General features: G+C 34.9%; 2 protein-coding genes across 3 annotated transcripts in view; both read left to right on the top strand.

Moving 5' to 3' along the window:
- The window catches only part of pld5 (phospholipase D family member 5), a 30,806-nt gene extending 21,954 nt beyond the window's left edge, over positions 1 to 8,852 (top strand). The window contains exons 6-10 of the mRNA XM_073852302.1: positions 819 to 1,016; positions 2,879 to 3,030; positions 4,361 to 4,526; positions 4,645 to 4,735; positions 7,301 to 8,852. Coding sequence (XP_073708403.1) covers positions 819 to 1,016; positions 2,879 to 3,030; positions 4,361 to 4,526; positions 4,645 to 4,735; positions 7,301 to 7,551 — 858 coding nt within the window. The 3' untranslated portion in view covers positions 7,552 to 8,852. The remainder of the gene's footprint in view (positions 1 to 818; positions 1,017 to 2,878; positions 3,031 to 4,360; positions 4,527 to 4,644; positions 4,736 to 7,300) is intronic.
- A 3,016-nt stretch (positions 8,853 to 11,868) lies between these two features.
- Positions 11,869 to 27,400, top strand: part of ccdc88aa (coiled-coil domain containing 88Aa) — a 35,005-nt gene continuing 19,473 nt past the window's right edge. Inside the window, exons 1-12 of one of the 2 annotated variants that reach the window (XM_073852044.1) lie at positions 11,869 to 12,364; positions 12,595 to 12,695; positions 17,790 to 17,895; positions 21,664 to 21,733; positions 22,553 to 22,611; positions 22,765 to 22,848; positions 23,205 to 23,345; positions 23,547 to 23,713; positions 26,047 to 26,128; positions 26,372 to 26,530; positions 26,826 to 26,972; positions 27,082 to 27,229. In XM_073852044.1, coding sequence (XP_073708145.1) covers positions 12,305 to 12,364; positions 12,595 to 12,695; positions 17,790 to 17,895; positions 21,664 to 21,733; positions 22,553 to 22,611; positions 22,765 to 22,848; positions 23,205 to 23,345; positions 23,547 to 23,713; positions 26,047 to 26,128; positions 26,372 to 26,530; positions 26,826 to 26,972; positions 27,082 to 27,229 — 1,324 coding nt within the window. In that variant the 5' untranslated portion in view covers positions 11,869 to 12,304. The remainder of the gene's footprint in view (positions 12,365 to 12,594; positions 12,696 to 17,789; positions 17,896 to 21,663; positions 21,734 to 22,552; positions 22,612 to 22,764; positions 22,849 to 23,204; positions 23,346 to 23,546; positions 23,714 to 26,046; positions 26,129 to 26,371; positions 26,531 to 26,825; positions 26,973 to 27,081; positions 27,230 to 27,400) is intronic. The other variant, XM_073852043.1, reaches the window with a different exon arrangement.

Here is a 27,400-nt window from a genome sequence, read left to right as displayed (position 1 = left end):
CAAATTCTATGGCCTAGACATTCGGGCCACTCCAGGCTCCGCCGTCCTCTCGCTCTAGTGGTTCTTGGACACCCTAAGCAGAGGCTTGCAAGTCTGGCGGCGTGGGCATATCGTTTTCCATAGCATTTTCGGATGCAGCTTGAGTTCCCGCTGGGGAACTCTCCTAGGTTACGTATGTAACCCTAGTTCCCCTAGGGAACAAGAGCTGCGTCTCAAAGCCATACTTCCGGCACCTCTGCGTCGCACTGCTTCAGCCAATCAGAAGCTGCCGATCGTTTGTGCCCATGTGCTTTTATAGCTTCCTGGTCTGACGTCATCGACGTTTCGCTTTCCCGTTGGTCGGATTACACATGTGTTTCAGAGCGTGTCACGCTGAAGACGTTCCCCATAGCGTTTTCGGATGCAGCTCTTTCCCTATGGGAACTAGGGTTACATACGTAACCTAGGAGAGTTTTTCAGCATTTGTGTGTAAGATCAGGGTAAAAATATTTAACTTATTTTGTCTTCTGGGAAGCATGTTTGTATCTTATGTAGCTTCTGAAGGGCAGTACTAAATAAAAAAAAAATGATATTTAGGCAAAATAAGAAAAATGTGCACATCTTCATTCCGATCAAAAGTTTTCACCCCACAACTAATGCAAAACACTATAAAGAGTGATGTCATATTATGACTGTTGCCGTGTCTAAAAATGTTGTGTGCAAAGTGTAGTGTGACCGCCACTTCAATTTGAAGAAATATAACACAAGCTCATTTTTCAAGTAAAACTTTTGATATTTGACTTCTGATTCCTATTCCTTTTTTTTTTTTTTTGTTTCAGCTGAAGGAGCTCGGTGTAATAGTGTTTGACTGTAGTTGTTTGGCTCTGGACCTGCACAGGATCTTTTCTTTCTACTGGCAGCTGCAGTACAGAGACTACATTCCTTCAATCTGGTCCAAGAGAGTCACGGCCGTGTTCAGCAGAGACGAGCCGCTCCAGCTCAGCCTTAACAATACAGATGCTTCTGCCTATGTGTCGGTAAGATCAATAAATATCTCTGTAGTCATTGCCTGACTGAGGTGATCCACCAGTGTACATCTATTTTTAAAATAAAAAGGGAAGACAGGGCATAGTTGCCACTCTGTTATCTTCAGTATCCTGCTACCCATTTCTCAGGGTAGATTTATTTTTAATGTTGACTATATAATAAATCTTGTAGTTACTGAGAAACAGTCCTTGTGGCAACTTCCCTGTGTGACAACTAACCCCTATATGGCATTATGCCTGCAAAAAAACAGTAAATATACAAAACTTTACATACACCTTGCAGAATGTTAATTATTTCACCAAAATAAGAGGAATCATACAAAATGCATGTTATTTTTGTTTAGTGCTGACCTGAATAAGATATTTCACATAAAAGACATGTACATAGTCCACAAGAGAAAATAATAATTGAATGTATAAAAAAAATACCCTGTTCAAAAGCACATAGACTTTATTTTAATACTGTTTTGTTACCTGAATGATCCACAGCTGTGTTTTTTGTTTGTTTAGTGATAGTTGTTCATGAGTCCCTTGTTTGTCCTGAATAGTTCAACTGCCCGCTGTTCTTCAGAAAAATCCCCCAGATTCTTTGGTTTTTCAGCATTTTCGTGTATTTGAACCCTTTCCAACAATGACTGTATGATTTTGAGATCCATTTTTTCACACTGAGGACAACTGAGGGACTCATATGCAACTATTACAGAAGCTTCAAACACTCACTGATGCTCAAGAAGGAAACACAATGCATTAAGAGCCGGGGGTGAAAACTTTTGAACAGAATGAAGATGCATGCATTTTTCTTATTTTGCCTAGTCATCATATTTTTAAATTAAAGTTCTGCCCTTCAGAGGATACTTACATGTTTCCCAGAAGACCAAATAAGTTAAATTTACCCTCATCTTCAAAATCAAAGAATTTTCACCCCCATCTCTTAATGCATCGTGTTTCAGTCTGAAGCAACAATGAGCATTTGAACCTTCTGAAATGGTTTTCATCATTGATAATAATAACAAATGTTTCTTGAGCAGCAAATCAGCATTTTAGAATGATTTCTGAAGGATCACGTGACACTAAAGACTGAGTAATGATGCTATAGAAATTCAGCTTTTGCATTACAGGAATAAATTACATTGTAATATGTATTAAAATATAATATTTTACATTTTAATATTTCACAACATTACTGTTTTTTTTCTGTATTTTTGAGCAAATAAATGCATCCTTGGTAGGCATAAGAGACTTTAAAAAAAACATTACAAAACTTACTGACTCCAAACTTTTGATGGTGTGTGTGAAAAATGTATTTCATTACAGTACTTAGTAATACATTTGACATTTTACTGCACAAACATGTCATGATCGATTATCCAGTTCCATGCACTTTGAAATATGTTTACATGTATGTCCATTCTTATTACAATGATTTGTCTTGTAAACCGCTGTTTCATTGGCTCCACTGGATATAATTTGATTAAGGTGAATTCACTCACTCTGCAGGTAATTTATCCCTGTGACTCTGTTCGACGCCAGGCTGCAGCACATGTGAAGACACTGGCCATCGGATTCTAATTTGAGTATAATGAATCTTGACTCCCTTCCAGCAACAGGAGGTTTACTCGCCACATCTGAGACATCCATCATCCCATTCAAATGAATTGTGCTGTAATGTTATAGGCTGCTGGGAGACATTTCTAGCTCAGTGATAAAATTCTTTTCCTGACAATGATGTATGTACACAGACGGCCATCTCATTACCTCGCTCTGGTGTGCTGGCCATACGAATAGAAGCTAAAGGAAAAAACTTTTAGAAAACTGCTGTTTTATCTTTTTTTCCCCACAACTTTTTTTCTTAGACATCACCAGAGCTGTTTTGCCCCAAGGGTCGAAGTAGAGATTTAGATGCCATACGACATGTGATCCGAGAAGCCAAGAGATTCGTCTACATCTCTGTAACAGATTACCTACCCTTAGTCAACCGCAGCTTTAGAGGGTCACCAATAATAAGGTAATGCTGGTTTTCACAGGCACACAGTCATTTATACATTTCAGCATTGAAAAACTGGCTGTTAATAAAAGAAATAATCAGTTTAGTGAGGTTAAAACAAGTTAAAAAAAAATAATAGAAAAGCCCTTGATAAGATTTCTTAAAGGGATAGTTCACCCATAAATGAAAATTATGTTATTACCCTTATGTCATTCCAAACCCGTAAGTCCTTAGTTCTTTTTGGTACACAAATGAAGATATTTTTGATTAAATCTGAGAGCTTTCTGACCCTGCATAGACAGGAAAGCAACTACCACATTCAACGCTGAGAAAGGTTGTAAGGACATCGTTGACATCAGTGGTTCAACCTTAATTTTATGAGGCAATGAGAATACGGTCCCACTTTACATTAGGTGGCCTTAACTACTATCTACTTACATTTAAATTAATCATTTGGTATAATGTACTTATTGTGTCCATACATGCCTCATAAAATTAAGGTTGAACCACTGATGTCAACGATGTCCTTACAACCTTTCTCAGCGTTGAATGTGGTAGTTGCTTTGCTGTCTATGCAGGGTCAGAAAGCTCTCAAATTTTAAAATTTAAACGGGGCCTAAGTAATGACACATATTTCATTTTTGGGTGAACTAACCCTTTAAGACAATTTAGATTTCACAATAAAATCACTGAAACTTGAAAAGTCTCTAAAAGTTTTGTGTAGTGTACTAAGTTATTCCTTAAGTAAGCATGCTATATGTTATGCTTTTTATTTTTCTATTTTTTTTTATTTTTTATTTTTTAATTTAATATCAATTAACTGTGTTTTGGTTAAAAGTACTTACTTTAAAGTAATTTTAATTTACTTTAAAAAAAGTATTAAATCTCAGAATCTTCTAATAGAAGATGTTTATTGTCATTATGTATAATATCTTTTTTTTCCTTAAATAATTGGATGCTTTTTTCAATCAACTGATCATTTGATTGGATAAACAATATCAAGTTTATCCATTTTCACAAGTTTGAAACAAATCTTGATGTTCATTGAATTATGTATGTCAAAACTCTTGCCAATAAATAACTAAATTAATAAAAAATCAAATTCAATTAAATTCAATTTGAGATATCACTCAATTTATGTTCCTTGAAAATGTCTTATTTCAGCTTCCCAAGTAAATTCGTCTTAAAAGGCATTTCGTTTTTTTTCACTGGACAACAAAACAAGACAACGATTCTAAAAATAGTTTTTCTTGATGTGTAAATCTTTGAAGCTACTTATAAATGGACAAAAATGCACTTTTGAAGATGTATGACTTCAACACTTTTTGGCTTGTTCTATTTTTTGGTTTAGGTACTGGTCGCCAATAGACGAGATGCTCCGGGAGGCTGCAGTACTGAGAGAGGTCAAGGTTCGTCTCTTAATCAGTCTATGGACACGTACACATCCGCTGACCTTTAACTTTATGACGTCAATGCAGGCTCTATGCACAGGACTGCCCGTCTGCTCTATAGAAGTGGTGAGGACAGACTGTGTTTGATTGATCTGTTGATATATGTACATACACACCCAAACATACATTTAAATATGATATACTCTAGACCAGAATTTATATATGCGTGTCTGTTTTGAATCAGAGAATGTACAGAGGCAAGGACCAGATGGGAGGATTTCAGCACAGGATAAATGAGAATAAATTTATGGTGACAGACAGTGCAGTATATATTGGTAAGATTCTCTCTCTTTTTGCACACACACTTCATTTTATGTGCTTCACTGGCCTGACAAAAACTGTAGGCCTATATTTGTATTGCCAAAGTAGTAAAACACAAGTAAAAAAGCAAATAACAATGTAAAGGGAAATTAACTCAATATTTTGTAATATATTAAAAGTAGGGCTATCAGTTTAATGCGCAAACTTAATTAATTAGTTATGAAAAAAAATATGATTAAAATAATTTAAGGCAGTTAACGCGCTTCCCGGCCCCCAGACCTGTAGCCTCTGTCATCTTATATTTCATATATAGTTGACTGTTGACAAATATTAGGCAGAGCAACAGCTCTATAAATGCAGTTGTGACATAAAATTCAAGATATGGCCCCTGTATGTGTTTTGTCTCATATACACACAATATCACATGGACAGCAATAGCAATATTACAGGAGTGATGATTTTGTCCTGATCTGTCACAAGCTTAAATGTGATTTTATACAAGAGTACAGTAAATAACAAGATAAAAAAGTTTGTCAAGACAAACTTTAAGTTGGCTTGAGAAACCCGGACCAGAAAGTTTGAAGAAGTTTAAAAAGTTTTAAAAAGTTTAAAGTTTTCAAGTTTGGTTTTAAGTTTTCAGTCTGAAAATAGTTTGAAGTTTAAAGTAGTTTTAAAAGTTTAAAGTTTGAGTGTTTTGAAGTCAATACAGTTTCAGATAGATAGCATGTTACTAACACAACCTGTTAATAGCATGTTGGTAGCATGTTTCTAGCCTGATTAGCATGTTACCAGCATTTTGTTAAAATCTTGCTAATATGTTTCCAGCATGTTACTAACATGTTGTTACCATGATTAGCAAGTTACTAGCATGATTAGCATGTCACTATGTTGTTAGCATGTTGGTAGCATGTTTCTAGCATGATTAGCATGTTGCTAACATAATTAGCAAGTTACTAGCATGTTGCTAACACGATTAACATGTTGCTAGCATGTTTCTAGCATGATTAGCATGTAACTATCATGTTGTTAGCAAATTTTAGCATGTTTCCACCATGATTAACAAGTTACTAGCATGTTGCTAGCATGATTAGCATATCACTAGTATGTTGCTAACAGGATTAGCAAGTTACTAACATGTTGCTAGCATAATTAGCATTTTGCTAGCATGTTTCTCATGTTACATGAGTAGCATTACTCATGTTACATGAGTAGCATGTCACTAGCTTATTGCTAGCATGATTAGCAAGTTACTATCCTGCACATTTCTAGCATGTCACTAGCATGATTAACATGTTATTAGCATATTGTTAGCATGATTATCATGTTGCTGACATGTTTTTAACATGAGTAACAAGTTACTAGCATTTTGCTAGCATGATTCTAGCATAATCAGCAAGTTGCTAGCATGAAAGCAAGTTACTAACTAGCTGCTAGTTGCTAGCATGTTTCTAGCATGTGTAGCATGTCACTAGTATATCGTTAGCATGGTTAGCATGTCACTAGCATGTTGCTAGCATGATTAGCAAGTTACTAGCATGTTTATAGCATGTTTAACATGTTGTTAGCATGTTTAGCAAGTTACTTGTATTTTTCTAACATGATTAGCAAGTTACTAACATGTTTCTAGCATGATTAGCATGTTACTAGCATGTTACTAGCATGTCTCTAGCATTATTAGCAAGTTAGTTTAAATAGAAGGGAGTTTAATTGAGTCTCAAGGGATTCTGGGAGTTTTGACAGTTGGAGTTTGAATAGCTTGGGCTCATTTGAACATTCTGTCAATGTAAGTCTATGGGATCTTTAGGAATCCCATCTTTAGGAAAATCGTAAGTCCGATCAGTTAGAAAAGATAGCAACTCCAGTCAGATCAGTCTGAAGATCTGGGCTGAGTTTGTAGAGTTAAAGCTCTAGGAGCTGCCACCTGCTGGCAGATTTAGTTGCTTATTTAAAGTATTATTTCATTAAATACTACTACTACTACTACTAAAAACATTAAAGGGATAGTTCACCCAAAAAAATTACAATTCTGTCATCATTTACTCACCCTCATGTCGTTTTAAACCTTTATTTTGTGGAACATAAAAGAAGGTATTTTGAAGACTCTTGGTAACAAAGCTGCTTTGAGGTGTTTCTCAAATGATCTTCTTTTATGTTCTATAGTTTATGTTAGGCTGTTGCAGCCTGTGTAATAAATTTTATATTGAATCAAATAAAATATTTCTTTCTAAAGCTACAATTTGTAATGTCTACTTTATACTCTCTCATTTAACACAATAATAGTTTCACAATCAAACTTATTTTGTGATTAATTAGATAAATCAATCGAAACATAGTTTAATTAATTAGATTAAAAATTTGAATCAGCTGACAGCCTTAATTAAAATGGATGGCAGCAAAAAATAAAAAAATAAATAAAAATAAACCTATATATGCAATTACTTAAAAAGTAATGTATGTGAACTAATGAGGCATTTAAGCATTTTTATGTTTTTCTTTTATTGTCATCTGTATCATATTAATTCATACAGCCTACAATTGATCATATTGCACATTAAAATTCCAATTTTCTGTCAATTAAGGGAATCTGGACTGGGTTGGCAGTGAGTTGGCTTTCAATGCAGGAGCCGGGCTGGTGATTCAAGAATCAGGGAACCAGCGGGAAGGGCAGGACTCCATTGTAGAGCAGCTGACTTCTGCTTTTGAAAGAGACTGGTTTTCACCCTACACAATAAGCCTGCTCCCTGGCAGCACGACCTTACAGGAGAGCCAACATGGGAGGCAGAAACTGCAAGCTCTAAAGACAAAACCAGAGAGCAAAGAGCATGAGTGAGCGGCATGAATTACTCTCTGAAGCGGGACCAATAAGCCAAGGACTTTGTGCCTCAGAACATCTGCGCCATGACTCTTACCATTTGAATTTTCAAATGCCGTCAATGGAACTGAATAATAATCTCTGAAGGACTTCTGTGAAGGAAACGATTTTTGTGTATGCTTTCTTTTTAAAATGACAGTACAGCACTTTCAATGAAATACTCTATTATAAAATGCATGCTTGTTTGGATAGGAAACCCTCAGTACTATTAACTGAGAACTGTGGAAATCATTTACTCCAATATTTAGACTTTCCATATTTTAAACCAAAATATTCAGAGACTCTGCCCATGAGAACGGACATTGCCAAAAAATTTTAATCATTGTGTAAATTATTTTTCTCAGGAGTCATCCTTTTTTAAAACCAAGCACATTTTTAATGCTCATTACATATGCGGCCTCATAGCTATCATTACTTTCTGATAGACTGGATATTATGGCACATCTGACACTGTGTATATATAAAATGTTTACATGATGCAGCATGCACAGCCTTGAACTAATGTACAATCGTACGCACAAGAAGAGACTGTTTTTCTTATTGAATACTAACTGAGCTTACACCCTTTAAATGTAGCTTTATAGCGTAGCTTTTATATGTAGCTTTCTATATCATCCTTTAATCGACTGTTTAAACAGTGCTGATTGCTGATATAATACAAGCCACATGTGTTGCATTTCTCAGTAGTTTGTGGCCTGATGCTTTAGCATGTTTTGCCTTATATATGCTGCCATAAACTGTAGCTGCTGTTGCTTTCTGGATGACTACCTCCTATGATAAAATGCATCTATGATATACTGTATACATATAATCATATATAATAAACCTGCTTGCTGCTGCATGGGTCATATATTAAACTGACTTATAGCCCCATGTACATAAGATACTGATTTTCTTACAAGGAATGCACAATTTATGATGTTATTAAATGTATAGCACCTTAACCGACTGTTATAATTAAATATTAAAGAGTTCATTAAAAATTGACAAGCGGTCGTAAATAGGCAACATATGTCCCATTGATTTCTCACTGTTGTCGTTCAGTAATTTGTGTCAAGACTGTCAGCAAACATCTCTCAAAACCCAATCAATTTAAAGCCTCTCCTGGGGGAGCGATTTATTTGCCACATTCAAAGCAGTAACGAATTGCCTGAATTTCTTCATTCTTCTCATACATCTTGGTGAACACATGAAAATCCACTGGACAAATGACAATGCATGACAATGCTCTTCTTAAACATAACATGTAAATACAAATCTCCTACACAACATTTGTGTTTTTTAATAATTATTACTTATTATAACTATATGGTCAACCAAATAAATGAACGAATGAATGAATAAATAAAAATTATTTGAAAAATTCTATTATCATTTATTTTTTACCATAATTTATCATTAAAACATTATTTAACCAGCATGCTTTTTTTTGAGTCACTGTCTGTCTGTCTGTCAATCATTTTGTGCATTCACAGCGGGCAGTCCATATGTGACCCTGGACCACAAAACCAGTCTTAAGTCGCTGGGGTATATTTGTAGCAATAGCCAAAAATACATTGTATGGGTCAAAATTATTGATTTTTCTTTTATGCCAAAAATCATTAGGAAATTAAGTAAAGATCATGTTCCATGAAGATTTTTTTGTAAAATTCCTACTGTAAATATATCAAAATGTAATTTTTGATTAGTAATATGCATTGTTAAGAACTTAATTTGGACAACTTTAAAGGTGATTTTCTCAGTATTTTAATTTTTTTGCACCCTCAGATTCCAGATATTCAAATAGATGTATCTCAGCCAAATATTGTCCTATCCTAACAAACCATACATCAATAGAAAGCTTATTTATTGAACTTTCATGTGTTGTATACATCTCAGTTTTATAAAATTTAACCTTATGACTGGTTTTGTGGTCCAGGGTCACATATATGGTAAACTAGAAGCTTAAAATAATAAATAAATAATATTTGAAAAAATCTGTTATCATGTACTGTTATCATAATTTAGCATGCCATTTTAGGGGAAAAACAAAACAAAACACAATTTTACACTTTTTTTATTTGACATTTTATGCTTTTTTTGAGTCGCTGTCAATCATTTTGTGCATTCAGAGGGCAGTCCATATATGGTAAACCGGAAGCTTAAACTAGTAAATAAATAAATGAATAACATTTATTTAAACAATTCTGTTATCATTTACTACTACCATAATTTATCATATCATTTTAGAAAATGATATGATATACGTGGTTTTTAGATTATGAGGCTCTGGCTGTCTCTATAGAGGGCAGTCCATATATGGTAAACCAGAAGCTAAAATAGTAAATAATTAAATAAATAAAAAATATTTGGAAAAATTATGTTATCATTTACCATTGCCATAATTTATCATGCTATTTTAGGGAGAAAAAAAAAACACTTCAAAAAAGGGGGGAAAAAACCCCACTATTTTACACTATTTAACCAGCATGCTTTTTTAGTCTCTGTCTGTCAATCATTTTGCTTGTTCATAGAGGGCAGTCCATATGTGACCCTGGACCACAAAACCAGTCTTAAGTCGCTGGGGTACATTTGTAGCAATAGCCAAAAATACTTTGTATGGGTCAAAATTATTGATTTTTCTTTTATGCCAAAAATCATTAGGAAATTATGTAAAAATCATGTTCCATGAAGATTTTTTGTAAAATACCTACTGCAAATATATCAAAATGTAATTTTTGATTAGTTATATGCATTGTTAAGAACTTAATTTGGACAACTTTAAAGGTGATTTTCTCAGTATTTTGATTTTTTTGCACCCTCAGATTCCAGATTTTCAAATAGATGTATCTCGGCCAAATATTGTCCTATCCAAACAAACCATACATCAATAGAAAGCTTAATTATTGAACTTTCATGTGATGTATACATCTCAGTTTTGTAAAATTTAACCTTATGACTGGTTTTGTGGTCCAGGCAGGGTCACATATATGGTAAACCGGAAGCTTAAAATACTAAATAAATAAATAAAAATTAATTGGAAAAAATATGTTATCATTTACCGTTGCCAAAATTTTCTTTCATTTTAGAAAAAAAAAAACTACAAAAAGGGGGAAAAAACACTATTTTACACTATTTAACCAGCATGCTTTTTTAGTCCTGTCTGTCTGTCAATAATGAGGGCAGTCCATATATGGTAAACCGGAAGCTTAAAATACTAAATAAATAAATGAATAAAAATGATTTGGAAAAATTATGTTGTCATTTACCTTTACCATCATTTATCATGTCATTTCAGGAAAAAAAACACATTACAAAAAAAAAAGGGGGGGGGGGGGGGCAACAGTCTTTTTTAGTCGCTGTGAGTCAATCATTTTACGCGTTCATAAGGGGCAGTCCATATATGGTAAACCGGAAGCTTAGTTTTAATGAGTTTGGAGGGTGCGAAATGTTCATGATCTTTTTTTAAATCCTTCGATGGTTTACACAGACAAATGTCCGAAAAAGAATACAACAGATGGTAATACAGAGATCAAAAATCCGTAGGACCAAAGAAAGGAGCAAAACAACAATGAATGTCGGTAAAGATTTTCATCGCTTTACTTCTAAGCCTGTCATGTCAAAATACCACGGTTATTTCAAAGCTTCAGGGTTGTAAAAGCGTGTAATTCGGTGCATTAGCTCTATAACGTCGTTTACTGCACCTTGTTAGTGCAAGATGAGCTGATGGTTTAGTAGAGAATGTGCAGGCCAAAGTGGACTTCTTGTTCGTTAGTCTTCCGCAAGGTGGCGCCAACCCCTTACATTACATATTTACTCAGCTTGTCCTGTAAGTTTTTTTTTAATCTATATAATGACTTATGAGATATAATATCACAGACAAACAAATAAAGTCTTTCCCCTTCCAAACTAAACAAATAGCTCTGCCAATACAGCCTAATTTAATTCGCCCCTCAGCAGATTGTGTTGGATGTGGCCATTATTCTACTCATGCCTATACTCATACTCATTTTAATGACGATTTAAAGCACAGACCTGGACAGCTTACACTCAATAAGCCTGTTATGATATTTTAACTGGTGACTGGGGGTTGACGGCTGTTGTTATGGTAACAGATTAAGGTCAGGGATGTACTAAACCACTGTTGCCATGGAATTACTGCTGTCCTGATCAGACAGATGCTGTGGGACGGAAAATACATAAACACCTACATAAAACTTTCTCACTTAGATATTAGATCTTATTCTTGGAAGCAAGGAAGCACGAAAGCACTGAATGTCTTGAAAGTTTACATTTAGTTATTAAAATTCTGTTATTTGGTTTTAATGGCTGGTTTTTACTTTAAAACTTCACATGCCCTAGTAAGTGAGGATGGATCTCCAGCAGTCAACACCCTGCACACGCACTGCAGTTTCGGCGTAATGTCTGAACAGGACCGAAGGATGCTGCAGTCCCGATGCAACATTTAAACACCAACATTCTGCGTTTATTTTCAATCTAATAACAGATTCCAGTTTGTTGACGAGAAACGAGCTGCATGAATATGTAATCCTGCATCGCCTCGCTGTGAATTGCGGATTTTTTTTTTCTCTCGTTCAATGATGCAGCTACAATTCCTCTGCTCAGCTGCTTATGCAGAAGGGTAAACCACCAGAGCTGGATTTATATGGATTTTTGTGTGTGTCTTCCAAGTGTTTTCTGACTAGCAAATCTCTGATCGTTTAATATTAATATGGAGGGTGAGATTCCAGTCTTATTAGAGCAGTTCATGAGCAGCCCTCTTGCCACTTGGGTAAGTTGCAGTTTTTCTATTTGTTACGTGCAGAACATAGCAAACGTTGTATCATATTGTGCCAGTAAGTGAGAGTATCTGAGCTAGCATATCAGCATAAACTCTAATATACTGTCAAAATGGACATATACAAACATATTTTGTATTTGCAGCCTGTATTATTGTGATTTAAAGCACACTGCTGTCACTTCATGACATGTCATTTTAACTTTCATATCTGTGTCCCAAAGGTTAAGACATTTGGTCAGCTAGGTGACAAAGAGGGGAACATGCTCACTGAATACTCTGAATTAGTGGATGGCATATTCCTGAACAAGGTCATGAACCAAATGTAAGTATGTGTTTGTCAAATCCATTTACACACCACCATGTTTTATTATCTGAGCACTCAAAAAAGCATAGTAAGCATTTATTGTGAATGTAAGATAGCTGAGGTTTTTATTCATCTCAATTTTTTTCAAGAAAAATTTATGGGACATACCATTGAAAAGTTGGGGTCAGTAAATGTTTCATTTCTTTGAAAGAAAGTAATACTTTTATTCATCAAGAACACATTAAATTGAGAGTAAATACATTTTTAATGTTACAAAAGATATTTATATCAAATAAATTTTGTTCTGTTGAACTTTCTGTTCATAAAACAAACATGGAAAATTGTATTGTTGTGTAGTTTCCAGTTTCCACAAAATTATTAAGCAGCACAACTGTTATATTTATAATAACATTAATAATAATACATCATCAATAATACAGTATTTGATCATCAATTAAGCATATTCAAATGATTTCTGAAGAATAATGTGACACTGAAGAGTAATAATGCTGAAAATTCAGCTTTGCCTCACAGAAATAAAATAAACTTTAAAACATATTGAAATAGTAAAAAATGTAAAGTTAAATTATAGTCATATTTTATGATATTAAAGAAGTCATGACATGGATTTTTTATTTTAATATGTTTCTTGAGGTTTACTTATAATGTTAATAAAGTTTTTAACATTATAAATAAAACACAAATAAATGTTAAAAAAATATATTTTTTTAATTTTTAATGATTATTTAAAACACCCTTTTACCTTGTGAAAATCAACTCTGCAAAACCTCAACTCATTTTATTGCACGGTCCCTTCAAATGCAAATAAGCTCTGCTTGCCCCGCCCCTCTCTGCTGTGGGATGATGAGACGTGATGTTTACTTTAGCCGCCTTTAGCCTCATTTAGCAGCGAAACTTGCCAACAAGCACATTATTAAGAAAGGCCATTTGCAACGATGCATAAAAAAACCTTATACTCACTTCTGCTGTGGGTGAAGCTGCATCACGAATGATTTGCACAAACATAAACGTGTAGATCAGGATCGGGGCTTTCCTTTTAAAAACAAAAGTAACGTTATCCTCTGCTTCTTCTGCGGCTCAGATTACGGGAGTTATTACATCCAACAACAGAACACCTCAATCGCTCAATCTGAGACATTCTTGTCTTCTCCTGAACCTGAGTCGACACATCCGATGACCCCTTTAAGGGGCAGGTCCTTTAAGGCTTGTGAGTAATCAACCTCTATTATGATTGGCTAATGTCATTGCATAGGAAACAGTATCCTATGCCCCGCCCTCTTGCTTTTTCAAGTGTTTTGACAACATAATCAAAATAAAACTGTCATTTTATGACAAAACATTATGAAATCATTTACTTATGGTTTGTGATGCAGCTGCAGTCAGATGTAGCACCGCTTCATCTTTCAACAAATGTTTCTTTGTAAACTCTCCATGACACTGTGCCTCATTTACTAAACAAAATCCTCCGAACAATCCTCAAACACGATTCGGGATGCCATTAAAAATCAAAATGAGAATGCTTTCACTCCATTTTGTCTGTTGATGACAGACTCAAGTGCATAGACTGTGTCAGAAAGCGAATGCACATCTGTATACTGTATCCAGTGTAGACAAGAGAGCAGTAATTATTGTAATTTCTATTTGCTTTTGACGCGATGCGACACTCGCATTTTGTGTAATTAGGTGTTAGCTGTTAAATGACAGCATGCCAGTGATGAGAAAAGGACTATTTGTCGATGTCCAGTGTATATGCAAACAACTGCACTTGGGTGACAAGCCTTTTTTTGAGGGTTATTACATAAATGTTTTTTTTTTTTATTGATAATGAGGACATTTTAAATTATGAATCTTGCGGGATGTATTCAGCATATGAAATCCTATGGAAGCCCTATTCCGCCACTAAATAAAAAATAAAATAAAAAAAAGCTTGTTGCGGCTTATCATCTGACAATTCTGACTTTTTTTCTCAGAATTCACAATTCTGTGAAAATAAAGTCGGAATTGCGAGTTACAAAGTCAGAATTGCAAGATATAAACTTGCACTTCTAAGAAATAAAGTCGCAATTGCGTGATATAAACTTGCAATTGCGAGTTGTAAAGGCAGATATAAACTTGCAATTCTGAAAAATGAACTGAGAGTTGAGATATGAACTCGCAATTCTAAGAAATAGTATTGCAATTGCGAGTTATAAAGTCAAAATTGCAAGATATAAACTCACACTTCTGAGAAATTAAGTCAGAGTTGTGAGATATACTCGAAATTCTGAGAAATAAACTTGCAATTGTGAGTTATAAAGTCAGAATTGCAAGATATAAACTTGCACTTCTGAGAAATAAAGTCGCAATTGCGTGATATAAACTGCCAACTGTAAGTTGTAAAGTCAGAATTCGGAGATATAAACTCGCAATTCTGAGAAATAAAGTTGCAATTGCGAGTTATAAAGTCAGAATCGCATGGTATAAACTCACACTTCTGAGAAATAAAGTCACAATTGCGTGATACAAACTCCCAATTGTAAGTTGTAAGAATTTGAAGATATAAACTTGCAATTCCGAGAAATAAAGTTGCAGTTGCGAGTTATAAAGTCAGAATTGCATGATATAAACTCACACTTCTGAGAAATAAAGTCGCAATTGCGTGATACAAACTCCCAATTGTAAGTTGTAAGAATTTGGAGATATAAACTTGCAATTCCGAGAAATAAAGTTGCAGTTGCGAGTTATAAAGTCAGAATTGCAAGATATAAACTTGCACTTCTAAGAAATAAAGTCGCAATTGCGTGATACAAACTTGCAATTGTTGTAAAGTCAGATATAAACTTGCAATTCTGAAAAATGAACTGAGAGTTGAGATAGGAACTCGCAATTCTGAGAAATAATATTGCAATTGCGAGTTATAAAGTCAGAATTGCAAGATATAAACTTGCACTTCTGAGAAATAAAGTCGCAATTGCGTGATATAAACTGCCAATTGTAAGTTGTAAAGTCAGAATTCGGAGATATAAACTCACACTTCTGAGAAATAAAGTCGCAATTGCGTGATATAAACTGCCAATTGTAAGTTGTAAAGTCAGAATTCGGAGATATAAACTCACACTTCTGAGAAATAAAGTCGCAATTGCGTGAAACAAACTCCCAATTGTAAGTTGTAAGAATTTGGAGATATAAACTTGCAATTCCGAGAAATAAAGTTGCAATTGCGAGTTATAAAGTCAGAATCGCATGGTACAAACTCGCAATTGTGAGAAATTAAGTCAGAGTTGTGAGATATAAACTCGCACTCCTGCGAAATAAAGTTGCAATTGCATGATATAAACTTGCAATAGCGAGTTGTAAAGTCAGAATTCCGAGATATAAACTTGCAATTTTGAGAAATTAAGTCAGAGTTGTGAGATATAAACTCGCAATTCTAAGGAATAAAGTTGCAATTGTAATTTATAAAATCAGAATTGCATGATATAACTCACAAATGCAAGTTTATATCTTACAATTCTGTGAATAAAGTCAGAATTGCGAGATACAAACTCGCAATTGCAAGAAAAAAAGTAAGAATTGCTACATATAAAGTCAGAATTGCGATATACAAACTGTCAATTGCGAGAAAAAAAGTCAGAATTGCAAGTTTATATCTTACAATTCTGACTTTATTTCTCGCAATTATGAGTTGGTATCCTGCAATTCTGACTTTATATGTAGCAGTTCTGACTTTATAACTCGCAATTGTCCGTTTATATCTCAAAGTTCTGAGAAAAAAAGTCAGAATTGCGAGTCCATATGAAGGAATTCTGAGAAAAATAGTCAGAATTGTGAGATAAAAAGTCGCAATTACCTTTTTTGTTTTTTATTCAGTGGCAGAAACTGGCTTCCATAAAAACCTCTTCTATGTCAAAAGATCAAGGGAAATTTGGTTTCTCATGTCATGACCCCTTTAATAATTTACTGTATTTTTGATTAAATAAGTGCAGCTTTGGTGAGCATGGAAGACTTTTTTCATGAAACATTAAGAATCTTACCAAACCCAAACTTTTCAATGGAATGTACATCAAAGCAAACTTTTGTTACACATTAAAATAGCTATTGAGCCTAAATTATTCATCCAAAGCAATTTAACACTTAGTTGAGTGCTTTGCTTAAGGGCATATTGTTGAAAGAGTTCTCTCAGTGACTTTTCAGTTCACAGGTTGTCTCTACATGTGATCAAATTTGCGTGGCCCCATTCCAGACCCCATGCTGTTAAGTTACCACCACCCTTTGGTGTCGTTTGCATGTAATATCGGGCAGTTTTGTGGACAGCATGTGTTTCAGCTTTTAAATGACTCATTCCATGCAGGAGACTCAAAACACTGTATGCTTTGTCATGGTCATGAAGGAACACTTTGTAGTCGGTCTGTCAGGACTGGACTGTTCGGCTGGACAGAATTTGGATGGGTGCATATGGGTGGGTTGTTTTTGCCCTGAATTCTATTTCCATCTCAGACAAAAATCCATAGGTTTATTTAAATGTTAAAACCCAACCATGCCTTTGGGTGACATGCATTTCAGAGGAACATGCCATTTAAAGGACAGTTAACGCTAAGACCTTGTATTTTCAAAAGCAACATAATCTGTAAAGATGCTGAGGAAGTAAACCGTACAGTATCAAGATGGTCACTGTAATCCCACAGATTCAGAGAAGCTGATGGATTAGAGCCTGATTGTAGACTTTTTTTTGATGGTGGCATGGACTATATCCCAGATTGAAGTTTATTAAGGGACAGCAGTGTTTCAGGTCATTGTGTCAGGATGCGGAACTTGAGCTCCTGAACTAAAGGAGTTAAAAGTCTCAAGACTTGACCTCAACTGAATGCCACTGCTTTTGCCTCTGTCTGTGTCTGCGTCTGCCTTAGTGCTGGCTAGTTGAAGAATGAAGTCATGTGGAAAAAAAGAAAGCCAGAATGAATGAACAGATTGTGTTTTGTTGCTATTATTACTCGTACCCCTTAGTCCAGGTTAACATACTAAACAGGTCTCCAGAAACAAGAGGTCTCAGTTGCTTCTTGCTGAGTTGATTTCATGTTACAGGAATAAGTTCATGTCTTTTTTTTTTCACAGAAATCCGAAGGGGACTGTTCAAGGTATAAACAAAGTGAACAATGACGTCGGCCAGAGAGCTCAAAACCTGTCTGTTCTCATTTACCACATCAAATCATACTACCAGGTAAGGCACAGAGAAAATTATTCATTAAATTAATAATAATTAAAAATATTAGGAATTAAAACATATATTTAAAAAAAAAAAATAATAATTTATTTCTGAATTCCTATTGAAGAACTGCTTTATTCGTAATTCCTAAAAAGAAATATGATAAGTTAACATTATAACAGAAGTGGAGAGAATCACTAGCAAAACCAAGACCACTTAAAGGGATAGTTCACACAAAAATGAAAATTCTGATATTAAGTACTCATCCCGCATGTCGTTCCAAACTTGTAAGACCTTTCATCTTCAGAACGCAAATTAAGATATTTCTGACCCTGCATAGACAGCAATGGAGCTCATTTATTTTCTTCTTTTCATGAGAGTACCACAACGCACATTGAAGACTGACACGGAAGAGAAGAAATTGTTAAAGTCGCTATTTTTGTTTTCTTTACACAAAAAACATATTCTAGTGGCTTTAGAAACTTTTGGAATTAGTGCACTTTCAGAACAAAAATGTACAGATAATGTACTCAACCCCCTTGTCATCCAAGATGTTCATGTCTTTCTTTCTTCAGTCATAAAGAAATTATGTTTTTTGAGGAAAACATTTCAGGATTTCTCTCCGTATAATGGATATGTATGGTTTCCCCAAGTTTGAACTTCCAAAAAGCAGTTTAAATGCAGCTTCGATGGACTCTAAACGATCCCAGCCGAGGAAGAAGGGTCTTATCTAGTGAAACAATTGGTTATTTTCTAAACAAATTGACAATTTATGTACTTTTTAACCTCAAATGCTTGTCTTGTCTCTGGTAAAACAGCGTAGGACAGTTTTGACGTTGAAAATGAAAACGAGATGGAAGTTTTTCGACATATTCTAACTGTATTGACCCGGATTACACAGACTATGCATCGCAGAGAAGAGACAAGACGAGCATTTGAGGTTAAAAAGTATATAAATTGTCAATTTGTTTGGCAAACAACCAATCGTTTCCCTAGACAAGTCCCTTCGTCCTCGACTGGGGTTGTTTAGAGCCCTTTGAAGCTGTGTTTAAACTGCATTTTGGAAGTTCAAACTTGGGGGCACCATACATATCCATTATAAGAAGAGAAATCCTAAAATGTTTTCCTCAAAAAACATAATTTTTTTATGACTGAAGAAAGAAAGACATGAACATGACAAGGGGGTGAGTACATTATCTGTAAGTTTTTGTACTTAAAAAGAACTAATCCTTTAAGGTTGAACCACTGATATCACATGGACTATTTTAACAATGTCCTTACTATCATTCTGGGCCTTGAACATGGTAGTTGCATTGCTGTCTATGCAGGGTCAGAAAACTCTTGGATTTCGTCAAAAATATCTTAATTTGTGTTCTGAAGATGAACAACAGTTTTACGGGTTTGGAATGACATGAGAGAGAGCAATTAATGAATTCATTTTTTTAATTTTGGGTGACCTACAGTTGCTCTAGACTCTTGTTTTCCGCGAAGCAGAGAAAAAAGTTAGTGTATAACCTGAATTGTTCTTTCAAATTCGTTTTTGCTGCGTGCAAGCTGAATGTCAAGTTCCCTTTTTACTATACCGGATTCTGCATATTCCCAAATGGAGGCCCTCTGGGTGGAAGGGCAGGTCATACCCTAAAGTTTCTGCTACCCACCCTGCATCCTGCACATCTGTCTGTGTGGAAATAGCCTTGCCACAAGACCTACAAGCTCCTCTAAAAGAGACTGGCCTAGATATCAGCGCGCCGTGCCAACATCTGTGTAATCAGTAGCTAGGAAACAGCAATGGCCCAGAGCAAAGCTGGAAAATGACCCATTTTACATCCCATGAGATCTGTCTCTCATGGTGCCGGTTAAAGCGGTCAAATTAATGAAAGTACCCTTAAAAAACAGACAAACCAAACAATGGAATTATTTCCTGTTGCTTAAAGGATAAGTTCACTTCCAGAACAAAAATGTACAGATAATGTACCCCCTTGTCATCCAAGATGTTTATGTCTTTCTTTCTTCAGTCGTAAAGAAATTATGTTTTTTGAGGAAAACATTTTAGGATTTCTCTTCATATAACGGATATGTGTGGTGCCCCCAAGTTTGAACTTCTAAAATGCAGTTTAAACACAGCTTTAAAGGGCTCTACTCTAAACAATCCCAGCCAAGGAAGAAGGGTCTTATCTAGCGAAACAAATTGACAATTTATATGCTTTTTAACCTCAGCTGCACATCTTGTCTAGTCTCTGCGATGCGCATGGGTAGTCTGTGTAATCCGGGTCAATACAGTTAGGGTATGTCGAAAAACTCCCATTTCATTTTTGTCTTCAACTTCAAAATAGTCCTACAATGCTGTTTTATCTTTTTTTGTAAAGGGCGATTGTTGTTCTTTGTATGTTTACTTTGTAAACACTGGGTATGTACTTCTGCAGCGATGTAGCATGTCAAGTTGGGGAAGAAAACGAGATGGGAGTTTTTCGACATACCCTAACTGTATTGACCCGGATCACATAGAGTACGCATGCGCATCACAGACACGAGACAAGACGAGCATTTGAGGTTAAAAAATATCTAAATTTTTCAATTTGTTTAAAAAAATCCGATCATTTCACTAGATAAGACCCTTCTTCCTTGGCTGGGATCATTTAGAGCCCTTTGAAGCTGCATTTAAACTGCATTTTGGAAGTTCAAACTTGGGGGCACCATGCATATCCATTACATGGAGAGAAATCCTGAAATGTTTTCCTCAAAAAACATAACTTCTTTACGACTGAAGAAAGAAAGACATGAATATCTTGGATGACAAGGGGGTGAGTACTTTATCTGTAATTTTTTGTTCCGAAATTGAACTAATCCTTTAATATTCACTGTTTTTTTAAATTGGTGGAAACTATGGCTTTGTAACACCTTAAGTTGTCACATTCAAGTACGTCTAAATGCTAAGTCTCAAAGCTTTAATTTAAAATAGTGTGACATGTAGCAGAGCTGTTTGTGCTCAGCATCTTGAATCTTTGGAATTGACTTTATCTTCCCTTGAGTTTTGTTAGCCTGAGGAAAAATTCAGAGTGTTCAATCACTGATCTAGCTTTTTCAGCGAAACTGAAAACGATCTTGCCCAAGAAGAATCTGCATTAACGAATTCCCATATGGAAAAGTGACAGGCAAATTAAGCCCACCCATACAAGGCCCTGTCGATTTGTGTTAACCTAAACACTGAAAAGCCCTAGAGATTCTAGGACGTCTGCCTTCTACAAGGAGACATTATTAAATAATGGTGTTTAATAAATAATAAAACACATTGACATGTTGGTTAAAGCTGAAATGCTCTGTAATGAATGCTTCCAAACTCTGTGGTTGTCTGGTTATGTGGCTTTTTAAGAGTGCTAATAAATCTTTTAGTGAGTTCTGTGTAATCTAACTTCTTAAATGACCTCTACTTTGGTCCTTTAATGTGTTTTTTAAGAAATTAATAAGATTGCAGAAGATGGTGACCACAACATTCAAGTTCATCTGAAGCACCACTTCAAAGTTTAATAATTGTCCTGATTTAAACCATCCCCCATGCGCCTGCACACAAGTTTCCTGAACTCTTTGAGACGTCTCTGAACAATTACCCCAGTCCCCGGTCCTGCCTGTAATTTACAGCTTAAAACGGTTGAATGCAAAGAAACTGATGGCAGCTGGTTCTGTTTTTGCACTTCACTAAAACTCAGAGCTGCTGATTTTTGCACTAGATTCTGTGTATCATATCTCTTGTCTCTTGTTTCTTATTTTGCATCCTATTTTCTGTAGGAGAGCCTGCATCAGCTGATTATGATGCCACCTCCCAATGTGCTGCTGCTAGGCAGGAACCCAGTCTGTGGTACGTCAGCTCTTAAAAAAAAACTACAGAATAGTTCCAGAGGCTTGAATCTAACGATGTGTACACGAACAAACCTTTTGGAGCTCTTAAAGAAATCTTAAAGCTGCTGTGTGTAATTTAATTTTACTTTAAATACTTTCCTGTCTAACCCAATACTCCCTTCATGTTTGCACTTATGGTTTCAGGAGTTGTAATACAATATCTTCGTATCTATGATATCTTTCTTCAGAATAAAATGTGTACATATCGAGAGGCATTTGTTTTGAATGACAATAATTTCCTCATTTAAATATGTACCATTTTTTTTTTTTTGCAAAAATGGATACTTTTATTTAGCAGGGATGCATGCAATTGATTAAAAGTAACAGGAAAGACATTTATAATGTTACAAAAGATTAATATTTTAAATAAACACTGTTCTTCTGAACTTTCTGTTTATTAAAGTATCCTGAAAAAATGTTTACAAAAAATATTAAGCAGCACTGTTTTCCAAATTGATAAGAAATGTTGCTTGAGCAACACATCTGCATATTAAAAGGATCATGTGATGCTGAAGACTAGAGTAATGCTGCTGAAAATTCAACTTTGCATCACATGAATAAATTATTTTTTTTAAATATATTTCAATAGAAAACAGTTATTTTAAATTGCAGTAATATTTCACAATATTACTGTATTTTTGATCAAATAAATGCAAACTTGGTTAGCTTTCAAAAACACCTCGAAGTGCATCAGATGACTGTGATCAAGTAAATCCAGGATCATTTTCATTCCATTGTAAAGCACTTGTTTTAACAAATTAAACCTTTTTTTTTCTAGAGGAAGGTCTAGAAGAGATCAGGAAGTTGCTTCTACTGTTGCTTGGCTGTGCTGTTCAGGTAATATGTCACTGTGTGCACTACATAGATTACATTAAACCAATCACTTGACTGTTCATTTAACTTTTCATTGTTTTATTGTACATTTTAATCAGAATGAAGCAGTGCCACTTCTAGTATGTAGACCTAAAACTGTCTGTTGCTGTTTTACAGTGTGAAAGAAAAGAGGAGTATATTGAGAAGATACAAAGTCTTGATTTTGAGACAAAAGCAGCAATCGCAGCTCATATCCAAGAGGTACTGGAATAGACTACAGGAGGCACAGTTGTTTAACAAATATGGCACATATGGCTGATTATCTGTATAGTCATGTAGTAATTATATTTGATTAGACTTCTCATGGAGAACTGATTAAAATCTTGTCTGCCTGAAAGAAGCCACCTACAGGCATAATAAGTGTCTTAATAACTTAACAAGATAATACATCAGAAGCCCTTTTGTTTTCAGATTGTCAGCAGCGTGTAACTTCTAATATCTATTATGCATCTTCTTGTCAGGAGGTGTTTTGAATTAAGCATTAGGTAGACAACTCAATATGTTGTCATTTTATAAAGCTATACAAAACACTAAGTGAGAATTTGTTTGCACTCCAGGTGACTCATTGTCAGGAGAACGTTTTTGATCTGCACTGGTTGGAGATGGAGGGTCTGTGTCCAGAGGAATGGGAAAATCTTTGCAGAAGTATGAGCATTAACCTCAAAATGTTAGTGGACCAGCGAGACCGGCAATTTGAGGTATCTTCAAAAGTCATTTAGAAATGACCAAATTCATTCTCTTCCTTACTTTTCAAGGAGATGGTCATTCAATTTAAAGGAGTTTTATTGTGCTTGGCTCAAATGTGATGGAAAATATATATTAGCCAGTGTATAAAATGTTGAACAGCCAATGCATGGGACTTTAAATGCTTTTTAAATGCCTAATGTCTCTGCTGGTAGATCATCGTGGAGCTAATGCAGGGGAAAGAGACGATAAAGTCTGTAGTGTTTGGTGATGACGCCTCCCTCACTGAGCCCACCAGCAGCCAACTCCCTTTATCCCAGCAGCATCTGGCACTAGAGCTGACGGACGCTAAAGCCAAGATCAAACGCCTGAGACAGGAGCTGTGAGCAAATGCACACACACTATAATGACCTACACATGCACACACATGATGAATGATAGAGTTGCATGCTTATGGGGATATGTGATTGCAATCATTTTAGCAAGCAGAAAATCATGCATCATGACTTTGACTTCCTGTTTCAATAGGAAATATGTCAACACAGGAAAGAAAACTGTGCTTATCAAGCCATGGGGTCTTTAACTGTTAGTGATAACAGACAATTTATTAGCAGCCATATATGCATTTGTCACGATTCTTGATTTAAATTAATATTAAAAGTCTATAATATTATTTTTCAGTATCCAAAACAAATTATATTATATATAACTCATATTACTTTAACATTATTTATGCAATAAATAATCATTTGCACTATACCAGAGTTCAAATAAAATGTAATCATGTATCATGGATTTTTCATTGTTTTACTTACAGTTGCAGTCAAAAGTTTGCATACACCTTGCAGAATCTGCTAAATGTGAATTATTTTACCAAAATAAGTGGAAATGTTTTTTAGCATTTTTGTGTATTTAAACCCTTTCCAACAATGACTGTATGATTTTGAGATCCATCTTTTCGCAATGAGGACAACTGAGGGACTCATATGCAACTATTACAGAAGGTTCAAACACTCACTGATGCTTCAGAAAGAAAACATAATGCATTAAGCCAGGGGGTGAAAACTATTTGAATTTGAAGATCAGGGTAAATTTAAATTATTTGTCTTCTGGGAAACATGTAAGTATATTCTGCAGCTTCTGAAGGGCAGTATAAAAAAAAAAAAAAAAAAAGATATTTAGGCAAATTAAGAAAAATGTTCAAAAGTTTTCACCCCCAGCTCTTAATGCTTTTTTCCTTCTGGAGTATTAGTGAGCAGTACCTTTTGTAATAGTTGCATATGAGTCTCTCAGTTGTCCTCAATGTGAAAATATGAAATCACAAAATCATACAAAAATGTTGAAAACCAAAGAATCTGTGGGATTTTTCTGAAGGAAAAAAAAAAAAAAGCTGTGGATGATTCAGGTAACAACATAGTATTAGGAATCAAGTATATATAAACTTTGAACAGCGTCATTTTTATAAATTCAACTATAATTTTCTCTTGTGGACTATATGTAAATACCTTTTATGTCAAATTTCTTATTCAGTACTAAATAAAAAATAACATGCATTTTGTATGACCCCTCTTATTTTGGTAAATTAATTAACATTTTGCAGATTCTGCAAGGTGTATGTAAACTTTTGACCTCAACTCTATTTGATAATAAATATAACTTCACTTATTAATCTGTAATAGCTGGTTCTGTAGTTACAGTAAAATGTCTGTAGGAAGCTTGCCCCAGATTAAATAGACCCTGGCACAGTGCAGGGTCCGTCCTTATTCTGCTGACCCACTTTGATCCTCTTAGTGTAATGCTACAGACAGTCAACCCCCCTCATTTCCACCCATCCATCCTTCTATCCATCAATTTTTTCCATCTATCCACTAACCCGCTGTACAATACTGCTCACACTGCTGCATTCCTGAGCTTCTATTTTGGAGTATATCCTCGAGCAGAGCTTGAGTATTAATGTCTGAACAAAACAACATGGCTTTCTCAATGTTTTCAAAGTGAATATGTGATTTTCAATCATCATTTATAGGAAGAAAATGGTCAGTTTCATTTGGTGATAAAACTTATTTGCATTTGCATATTTAATTAGAACATTATTTCTATATTTTTTATACATATGGTAAATACTGATGTGTCAGTGATAAATGCAATATTGACTTTCAACACAATCTTGCATAAAACAGAGCAATATGCAGAAAAAAGAGCACAATGGTTTGAAAATAACTCTGATTTTAGGTCGCTAATATGTGTAATGTATGGGATAGACAAGTGCATGTGCGCATCTGTTTGAGAACAAAGAATTGTCTTTAGTAATGAACCAGTATCCATCAGGGCTATAATTTCTATAGAAAATGTAAATGCAGTATTTTCAATATCACATTGTGCTGTTTTTACATGTCAAACTTTACTTGGATTTTTTAATATAGCAGATCTAACCATATTTTTTTTGTTATCTTAGGATATTATTATTTTAAACATAGGATAGTTGTGTCTCTTTGTTGGCTTGTATGTGCTTGTATTATACATGTACACTTGCATGTGGTTATATTTGCATTTATTTGCATGTACTTATGCTTATGTGCACAAATATTTGGGTGTGCGGTTCTGTGCATACGCGTTCCTCTCTGATAAAGTGATTGCATGTTAATCATTCCTCTGAACCTGTGTGAGTATTGAATCTTTAAATCTTTCAAACATATGTTTCCTGTGTCTTAACAGAGAGGAGAAAAGTGAACAGCTCTTAGACTGCAGACAGGACCTGGACAATGTGGAGGCGGAGCTTAAAAGACTCCAGCAAGAGGTACTAAAAATAAAATATTTTAATATATATCTGATTTAAGGCTCCATCTATGGACAGCTTTTGTTGCAATAAATATTTTGCTATGTTATTTACAATTTATTCTTTATTACAAATGCTTTTATATCATAGACATGGCAACTTCTGTAAAACTCTATATTACAATATTACTCTTTTGTTAATTTTAACGTCATTTTTTTCTTCCTTGCTTCTTCTATCCTGTCTGCTTTTGGGGGTCCGTGGCAGAATATGCAGCTGTTAACCGATGCACGAGCAGCCAGGATGTACCGTGATGAACTGGATGCCATGAAAGAAAGAGCCATCAGAGCAGACAAACTAGAGAGTGAAGTGGCTCGATACCGAGATAAACTTCACAACATGAATTTTTATAAGGTCAAACTGGAGGTATGTATAGATTAGTGTTTATGTGTGCATACAGTACCATTCAGAAGTTTGGGATTGGTAAGATCTTAATGTCACTTCAGCTTACCAAGGCTTCAGTTATTTGATCAAAAACTGTGAAAACAGTAATATTGTAAAATATTACAATTGAAAATAATGTAATGATGTATAAATAATGTAATTTATGGCAAAGCTGAATTTTCAGCACCATTACTTAAGTCTTCAGTGCCAGAACACTATTTTTCTAAAAATTCTCAAGTGAGAAATCTTACCTTAACTTTCTTTTTGCTGTTGACAGGAGCTGAAGGAGGATAATCAGGTGTTAATGGAAAGTAAGACCATGCTGGAAGAAGAGCTACAGAGTGTCAAAGCACGATCTGACAAACTGCACCATCTGGAGAAACACAACCTCCTACTGGAAGCAAAGCTTCATGATATGGAAGAGGTAAGGAAGAAATGATATTCATGAAAGTGTTCAGCCACAGTATTAATATGTACCTTTTTCTATTCTAAACTATTTTTATCTGCTTGACTTGGCTGTCTAATGTGTTTAGGAAAGAACTGTGGACAGAAGACAAATAGAGGAGCTACTGGAAAGGAACGTCATACTGGAGCTCTCTCAGAAAAGCAGTATGGAAGAATCACAACGTTTAGGCTGGGAGCTAGAACTCGCAAAGAACCCTCACCAGAATTCAGGAACAGGTATATGTAAATATTAGCCCTGCTAATTTAAGAAGGCGTTTAAAAAATGTGATATTGGTGGACTATAGTGTCATTGAATAAGACCCTTACATCTACTTCAAACCTTGCTTTAAAATCTAGATCTTGCTATAAACATAGAAGCCTGTTGTAGCTTGCAAAAGTGTATTTTAC

Source organism: Garra rufa, chromosome 12, assembly GCF_049309525.1.
Source record: "Garra rufa chromosome 12, GarRuf1.0, whole genome shotgun sequence".
Taxonomy (NCBI): Eukaryota; Metazoa; Chordata; class Actinopteri; order Cypriniformes; family Cyprinidae; genus Garra; species Garra rufa.
Note: the sequence above shows the minus strand (reverse complement) of the source record. Positions and strands in the feature narration are given on the sequence as shown.